Below are 8,430 nucleotides of genomic sequence, written 5' to 3'. Positions count from 1 at the left end.
GCCTTCCTTCACCAACGTCATCGTTGACGACTTCCCCTAATCAAACAAAATTTAGCGTGTTTTTTATTGTTTCAGATTCAGAATAAACAAAATAAAATGTTATTACTATTGAATACTTTTAAGCTATATTATTATAATTATTTTAATCAGTGTAGTTGTGCCACAACAGACGTTGCGCACAGTCTGCGCAGGCTTGATTTCCTACACAACACAACATTCACTGCGTACTCTTCCTGTGTATGTTTGTGAAGATAAAGATAGCTAGATTAGTGCGTCTCGCTAAACGTCGCTCCGGATCAGATATGCCGAAAATAAGGTGACTTACATTCAGAAAAGGTGGGGAATTATAATAATGTGTGTTAAAGCAGCGAAATGTAATGCCGAATTTTAATTTTGACCCGAATGTAGTAGTGTTAGTCTCGCTTACATACAGGCTATAGGTTAACATTAGCCAGACCAGACTCTTCTCTTGATACACTGGTACATTTAGCTAGCCAGGTTGATGGCACAAAGGATTGTCTCTTTAGCAACAGCTGGCACCGCTGGGCACAGCAGATGAATAGCTGGCGAATCTGCTCTCAAACTGAAACAAACCTATCTTTCCAAAGATGTCGTGGTTCTATCATGTCAGTCACGGCTCAACCCAACAGCAGGAGCAGCAGCTCGCTGACATGATGCCAGCCACAGCCACAGACAGTCTGTCTGGCACTTACTACTCCAGGATCAGAGGTCCGACCGGTGCGACACAAGCCTGGCCCGGCTGCTCTTCACCCAGCCTGGATGGCTTACCAGCAGCTCCCCGGGGTGCAGTACCTCCCAGCCTGGAGAACCTGTCCTGCACCTCACTGAGCGCGAGCCCGGGTGGGGAGCCCGAGCCCATCTCCTATGTAACCCTCCAGGAGCAGCGCTGTGTCCTGAGCTGGTTCCTAGGCTGGACCCCCATCCAGAGGGAGCGGTTCCTGCAGGACCTGTTGGGAAAAGCTGTGCCCGGGAAAGTGTGCACCCTCCTGGATTCACTCAACACTCTGCAGGTACATCTCACATACCATTCACTTCTAAGCAGATAACCCCAGAGGTTGATGTTATGTCGTCTGTGTTTAACAACAGCCTTTCTTTGTGTTCTGTGTCAAGGTTAAAGACAGCCCACCAAACATCTTTGAATGCCAGCTGCGCCTGTGGACCCAGTGGTTTGAGTCGTGGAGTGAGGAGGAGAGGAATCGTTTCCTACACATCCTGGAAGAGCGGGACCCAGTGTTTGTTGCCCACTTCTACAGGAGTGTAGCTGGTACAGCAGGAAGGGATTGATGGAGGGATAGGGAGAGAAAAACAGATCAGTGCATTGATTGCACTGTATGTGATGGAAAAGCAGGCGGGTGTTATAAGTGATGTGTTGAATACCAACTAGAGCAACTGATATGTGGTCAGAAATGGATAAACGGTGTGGATGAGAAATGTTTTGTATTAGGACTGAGCTAGTTCTCCCTTCTTGAGAGGAACGTTTGTATGATCGTGATGGGACTCATTTTTGAATCAGACAGAATGGATAATTATTACTCTTAAACATTTTTTTCTTTATTTACCACTCTTGTCATGAATGGAGATAAACCATTTCACAGTGGAGGACATACAACTATAAATGGTCTTTCAATAAGGGCTTTCTCTGTTTTCTCTTCCCAGCACTGGTTTCCCTAGGGGCTTACCATATGTTATACAGCTATAAGGTTCAGGACTCATGCATAATATTGGCTGAAGATCTGGCATTTAGTAACATGATTTCAACAACTTGAGATAAACTTGTTTCACATCTTATTCAAGATAATTAAGCTTACAGGCTCGGTTTTCCTGTGTTGTAAAGCACCTAGAATGACATGTGGACAACAAGAGGAAAAATGTATTTGAGATAAATTCCATTGCTGTATTACAGTTTCTCTCTCAAATTTATAATTATATAGAACAGTTTTTTGTTTTTTGTTTTTTTTTACCATACAAGAATAAATGAAATACACAATTACACACAATTGTACAACTGTCTTGTTTTATTGTCTTAAACATCATTAAATCATCAATTTAACAACAGTAAATGGATTATGTGTATATGTGTGTGTGTATATATATATATATATTTTTTTTTTTTTTTTGCATTTTGAAAATTCTTAGATTTAGAGATATTCATGAATGAGTTGGAATGATTTTTTTTTTTTAGCATAACATTGAATAGTGGAGTAAAACAGTGTCCTCTGGGAAGACAGAGGTAAGACCTGACACTGTCAAACATAACTTGCCCTATTCACTACTGTATCCACTCCACTGAGCCAGCAGCAGTCAACACAAGTGGACTCTCATTTTCACCCACGTCAACACAACCATTGATAAATGGATAGATTTTGTTTGTGAACTTCTGACCTACGAATGAGTAGATGTGATCTCTCCTAACAGCATCGTAGAAAGAGATCTGACCCTTTTTATAATCCAGGAGAATACCCAGTGTGGCAGGTGGCACCTGTACTGGAATAGAGGCGGGCCTCATATCCAAAGCTCGGTACTGACCCTGTTTGTTCATGGTTAAAGTCCAGAAGCCATTAGAAGGTCGGGCTACAATAATTCCCTTTCTTTTAGAGGACTCACTGGCCATCCCAAGGTGGTAGCAAAGCCTCCCAGCCACGGACACCTCCCAGTAATGTCTGCCGCTTGTGAAGCCGGTCTTACCCAGTGCAGCTAGAGCCACATTAAACCGACCAGGGTGGTCAGGGACATTTTGCGGTTCCTCGACGATGGACATTGCAGTGTTATCCGCAGACAGAAGTACCCTTGCGTGCGCTGTGTTTGGATCTAAGGCCACCTTAACTGTAAACAGAAGTGTAGTAGAATGATGTGTATTTTTGTATTACATTTCACAAAGACATTGACATTGCAAAGCTTAAACTCATGTATAAAGGACTATTAATACAGCACCTAACTCTGTATAGCGTTACACCTAACCAAGTTGTAATATGTGTAAAAAAAGATCTGTGTGTGTGATGGGTTGCATTTTCTTGCAATTTAAGCTATACTACATAAAGAAGTCCACACTTTAATCTGCCTGTTATGCAGCTTGAGAATATATCAAGAAAGATTGAAAGTGCCACAGCCAAATTTGAATATCATTACAGAATCTGTAGACTAACAGATTCCAAGATATTAATTGAACTTGTGTGAGTGACTCACTGGGGTAGACAGTGTTATCGTCCACGTCGTTCAGTTTGTTGCGAAGATCTGAGGAGAGAGTAACAACAAAAGTGCATATTTAATGTCAGTAATGTCAGTGTATTCTATACAGTAGGCTGTGGTGAAGACTTCGTTACCTTCTACTGTGTCCTGGAGCGTGTTCTTCTCATTTGCCAAGCCTAGCATAGAGATAGGAGAGACAGAGCAATTCAGTTTTGTCTGATAAATCATGATAAATAGGCCATGGATTTACTTAAGTTTGATTACTCAGATTCTTGGTTCACGGTGGCGAACCCTGGGGAAAAAATGTTGCTTTTACTCCATTAAATGCTGATTGAACCCATTTATTGCATCAGTGAGCATTTCCAGAGAGGGGAACTTACTGTTGTATTTGTCCTGCAGTTTGTTATTCTCCTTTTTCATGTCTTCTAACTCCTGCTGCTGCCGGTTGAAGTTGGCATCTTTCTCATGCAATTGCTGCTGCAGTCGATTAGCATCCTCCTGGCTCTGTGCCAGTTGTCTCTGCAAATCTGTTTGATGAAATATTCAATTGAAAAACTACATCAAATGACTCACTTATCTGTTTGGTGTGGACTGATACTGCGGTTTTATACAGTATCTCACCGTCACACTTGACGTCAGCGCAGCACAATTTCAGTTCTTTGATCTCTTCCTTTAACTCTGATGGAGGGAAAAGGTTGAGACAGTGACACGTGTCAAACACCTACCAAGTTTCAATGACAACTTTCAACACCTTCGCAATCTACAGAACACACCTTGATTTTTGTTCTCCAGTTTTCTAGTCTCTTTCTCTTGAGTTTTCAGTTGCTTCGTCAGTTCTGAGAGAGAAGACAGTAGAAATGACACCATAACTGCATGAAAAGAAAATCTCTTTTTTTCCCCTTCAACTTGGATTCCAAATAAAGAGAGGTCGCTGGATGTTAGTTTTAGTGGATAGATAGTTATTGATGTGTCTTTATAGTGATACTCTTACAAATATTTACAATATTTTCCCCCAGCAGACACAGTAAGGAATTATGTGTTGGATGACAGGAGCAGAGAAACTGATGAAAGCACATGATAGTAGGAAAGAATAAGTTTGACAAACTGTTGGCTTGTTCTGCAGTAATTTCATCAGTTTTTGATGCTTTTGTCTGAGACTGTGTTAGCTGTGACCTGAGATCAGCAACGTCCATCACTAAAAGAAAACAAAACAACAACAGCTACATCATTTTGTTTCAAAACTAAACAAACTGATATGAAATTTTTGGTTAATAAGACATTTGCATACACAATTCAAAATTCTTTGCATTTGAATCCTTGAATAGATCTTGACTGTCTTGAAGTTGCTTTCCTTTCAGGGTGAGTTTCTTTTCAAGATCTGAAAAAAGATAGTTTGATTAAATAGACTACAGTGAAACAAAACTTTTTCTGCATCTATATGTTTGTTTACACTGTGTTATATGCACACATCATACTTATATTTTGTTCTTTACATTACCCATGATGTTCGATCGTCCTCTTTACCTTTGATCTTGTCAGCGCTTGTTTGTTTGAGGCGTAATAATTCAGTCTCCAATTGCTTGGCTTTCTTGTGAAGTTCCATAATCTGTGCCGCTAATAAAAGACAGAGCGAGCTACTTTTGGTATTCTGAAGCCATGTCAGTTCAATAATTCTGTTTCTAATTCTATTCTCCATCATAGGATAATGTTGTGTGATCAAAGACAAGGAAAAAACTTACAAAGATCAGCAATCCTCATCTCACTTGTGTCCAGCTCCTCTGTCTTATCTTTCAGCTTGGTTTTTGTCTCCTCCAATTCATTTTCCAGCTCTTTGAGAAAGAAATCACTTGTTGTTTATTTCCTCAATATGTTCACAACTTTAACTCCGAGACTGTATAGTATGCAGTGTGTTTTATTGATGCAGAAAGGGTATACCAAAAAGTTTCAGCATACATTTGAGGATTATATTCTGCTTCCCACCTTCAATTCTGTCCAAATGAGTCTGTATCTCATTGTCTTTTTGCTTCTTTAGTCTTGTTATTTCATCTTGCTGAGCCAACATGTGAAACACTGATTGAAAAAAAAAAAAAGGCTGTTATTCACATGGGCACAAGACTGTAGTCGACGCTGATGCAAGCATTCACCATCCAAATTTTATCATAGTTTGAATGATGACTCACTCAGTTTAGTGGTTTCATTGTTTTCATCTCGAATTCCATCAATCAAACTATTCAGTTGATCTTGAAGTACTGTGGACAAGAGAAAGCCATAATTAGATGTGAGACAGGGGTTTCAAATAAAATTAAAAAAAATTTTAATCAAATATACAGGAGTTACAAACTTCTGTCTGAAGCCCTTGGTATACACTGTCAGGTTATTTTTCGAACCATGCCTGCCACTCACCAGCAATCTTATTGTGGTTTGTGTCATTTCCAGCCATATTCTCCAAGTTCTCAATCTGTGTTTGTACTGCAATAATCTGCAGAACTGAAAGAAGGATTCAACTTCAGAGGCTTTTTGATTATTATTTATTGATATTTTCCAGCAGGTACAACTTTCAATCTTGACCACGTATTTCACAGATCTTGAAATCAATAGAAGTGTATGTTCTTCTATTGTTCAACTCACATCTTTGCGGTTGAGTACTTCTTTCCTTCAGCTCCTCCGTTTTCGTGGCCAGTTCATTATTCTTTTCATCTATAATTTTCTGAAGCTCTGAGGGACAGAGACCAAATGGTTTTTCAGGCATGTACTTTCATGCCTTGATAGGAGTTACTACCTCACATTATTGTTCAGATTTTTCTCTGTTACTAAGATGTATGGTAGGCTTTCTATATTAGATAGATTTGGTTTTGGATAGACTTCAAAAACAGCACACTCTACCAGCTCAAAAGTACACCAAAGTTGCCATATTTTGTGCAAATGCATGATTAACTCCTGAGATGTCACATTTTGCTGTAAAGTTCCTCCATTGTGCCTTAATATAGCACAGAAGAAGAGGTTTTCTTAGAGGCTTTACTGAAGCAAAATGGAACCACCTTTTAGAGAAAAAGTGAGTATGTAGTGCGTATGAATTTGCACAAAATGGCGACTAAATATGTCAATAATGGAAAATATCCCCAAAATGGTCGGAGATAACTCCTACCAAGGCAAGGAAAACATGTCATCCACATGTCTAAACGTAGGTGTTGTCCCTCAAGTCATCATGACTTTCAGTTGTGGACAATGCTAAACTGTTCACAATGACAGATCACAAACACTCACCTTTGATCTTGGTTTCTGCGTCAGTGCTCAGTTTCTGTCTGTTTAGTGCCTCCAGCTGGAGGGTTAATGTGGAAATCTGAAGAGCTGAAAGAACCAATTAGAGTTAAGCACAGCTGGATGTCAAGCAGAAGAGCAGCATGTAACATGTCTATTCTCTCTCTTAAGGATCAATGCCTCTCATGTGGATTCAATCACAATGTTGGCTCACCTTGTATTCTCATTTTAAAAAACTGGACTGCCATTCTGCTTTTACAATCACACTCTTACTCTCCAAAGTCACAAGCCTCATGCTATTCCCACCTACAGTTTATCTTCTAAACATAACCAAAGAATGTCATTTTGACAAATACAATCAATATGATTGGGCTATGGAATATTGACTTAACAGCAATGTGCATGAGTGTAAAACATCTTTGAATTACTCCTGAAAATGGACAAAACAAAGCTAACAAAGTAAGAAGAAATAGAAATCCATCAGGCTTGAGTGATGATGGAAGAGGTTTTCCACATATTCAAATTTCTCCTTCATTCTCACTACCTGAGTAAAATGCAACCTGAAGTAGACTCATGCTTACAAATGTCTGAGCAGGGAAAACTGAATAGGTCTAAGATCACATTTTAACACATTACAGATTGAACAAAACAGCAAAGCTGTTCCACCACTCACCAAGTGAAGTAACAGAGTCAGATTTGGCCTCCAGTTCTTTCATTTTGTCATCCAGATCCTTCTGCAGACCTGTGAGGGACACAAACACAACAACTGTTGATCCTGCAGACACAACAAAACACAAGGAACAAGTCAACAGAGACTACACTCACTTTCATGTTTCTGCTGGATATCAGAGCATTGTGCCTCCTTCTGGTCCAGCTTCTTCTGCAGAACTGGAACAAAACATTTTGAGCCACACATTGAACTTAATGAATGTGTTTGTTGTTACAGCAACCTAAACATGCAGGACAATCAGACCAAGAGCTCAGAACTTACCCTGGATTAGAGTCTGAGCTTGAGAGTTCTCCTCCACTTTTGCATTCAGTTGCTTCATCAATTCTAGAAAACACATGTTTTCTTTGGGTCAAGAAACAGCTAATTGTCATTACATGAATTCAACAATGTTAAAATGAGAAAAGACTCTCACTAGCAGTTGTAGCAGCAGATGTTTCCTTCTCGTTGTCCTTTTCTTTTTCTATGTTTCTGAGTTCATTTTGGAGATCAGTGATTGTCAAAACTGAGGAACACAGAAAGTACATATTACACAGAAATAAATGTCAGACTTTTCCTCAATAATGAACATAGACACCATGTTCCCTCTCTACTTACTCAAATTGGCATTAGTCTTGTTTTTCTCATTCAGCTCACTGATATGTTTCTGCAGTTCCTCCTTCTTGGTCAGAAGCTGGTTTGTTAGAACTGAGACAAATTAAATCAGTGAAAAAGTTACAACACAATTTGAAATTATATTTTAAAAAAAAGCAGGATATGGTAATAGCAATATTACGATCAATCTTTGCATTAGGTGATGACTTGCTTGTTTCATTGTACACATTAGTGCATCAAGTGGTGAATCATCAGATTGCAGAAGATGGTGGCACTTGTAAAGGATTGTTGGAGATACTTACTTTTTACCCGAGAGGTTTGAAATGTCTGCAGGTCTGACAACTGTCTCTGCAAATGCTCCACCTGACTCTGCAGTGTAATGATTTTCAGCACTGAAGCAACCACAACAGAAAGTCAACATGTAGCTTACTTGAAGAGAAATTGTGATAAGACTCTGCACAAACTGTACACAATTTGGTGAAAAATGTCAGGGAAACTACAACAGAGTTTTGAGTCCTAATCTCATCAGAGCTTGTCTGTCTTTCTGCTCACTTATTTCATACTCACTCAGTTTTGTGCTGTCGTTGTCTTTGTCTTCTATGTCACTGAAAAGGCCATCCAGCTCTTTTTGCAACTCTGGACAG

The 8,430-nt window shown here is 39.5% G+C and overlaps 3 protein-coding genes across 3 annotated transcripts; 1 reads left to right on the top strand and 2 right to left on the bottom strand.

The window, feature by feature from the left end:
* The first annotated feature begins 192 nt into the window (after positions 1 to 192).
* On the top strand, positions 193 to 2,018 carry c13h14orf119 (chromosome 13 C14orf119 homolog). Its single transcript, XM_071903678.2, has 2 exons — positions 193 to 1,031; positions 1,132 to 2,018. The coding sequence occupies exons 1-2, from the start codon at positions 609 to 611 to the stop codon at positions 1,303 to 1,305; spliced, it is 597 nt and encodes a 198-aa protein (XP_071759779.1). The 5' UTR covers positions 193 to 608; the 3' UTR covers positions 1,306 to 2,018.
* A 94-nt stretch (positions 2,019 to 2,112) lies between these two features.
* On the bottom strand, positions 2,113 to 5,271 carry LOC144542175 (uncharacterized). The gene is made up of 11 exons (XM_078287929.1): positions 5,188 to 5,271; positions 4,947 to 5,036; positions 4,732 to 4,821; positions 4,496 to 4,585; positions 4,313 to 4,402; positions 3,981 to 4,043; positions 3,829 to 3,885; positions 3,588 to 3,734; positions 3,342 to 3,383; positions 3,205 to 3,252; positions 2,113 to 2,844 (listed from the first exon to the last, which is right to left on the bottom strand). The coding sequence occupies exons 1-11, from the start codon at positions 5,267 to 5,269 to the stop codon at positions 2,291 to 2,293; spliced, it is 1,353 nt and encodes a 450-aa protein (XP_078144055.1). The 5' UTR covers positions 5,270 to 5,271; the 3' UTR covers positions 2,113 to 2,290.
* A 1,036-nt stretch (positions 5,272 to 6,307) lies between these two features.
* Positions 6,308 to 7,626, bottom strand: LOC144542128 (uncharacterized). The gene is made up of 6 exons (XM_078287628.1): positions 7,608 to 7,626; positions 7,457 to 7,519; positions 7,291 to 7,353; positions 7,139 to 7,207; positions 6,472 to 6,555; positions 6,308 to 6,348 (listed from the first exon to the last, which is right to left on the bottom strand). The coding sequence occupies exons 2-6, from the start codon at positions 7,512 to 7,514 to the stop codon at positions 6,308 to 6,310; spliced, it is 315 nt and encodes a 104-aa protein (XP_078143754.1). The 5' UTR covers positions 7,515 to 7,519; positions 7,608 to 7,626.
* Positions 7,627 to 8,430: the final 804 nt, after the last annotated feature.

Source organism: Centroberyx gerrardi, chromosome 13 (assembly GCF_048128805.1).
Source record: "Centroberyx gerrardi isolate f3 chromosome 13, fCenGer3.hap1.cur.20231027, whole genome shotgun sequence".
In the NCBI taxonomy this organism is placed as follows: Eukaryota; Metazoa; Chordata; class Actinopteri; order Beryciformes; family Berycidae; genus Centroberyx; species Centroberyx gerrardi.
This window is presented reverse-complemented; position numbering and strand designations above follow the sequence as displayed.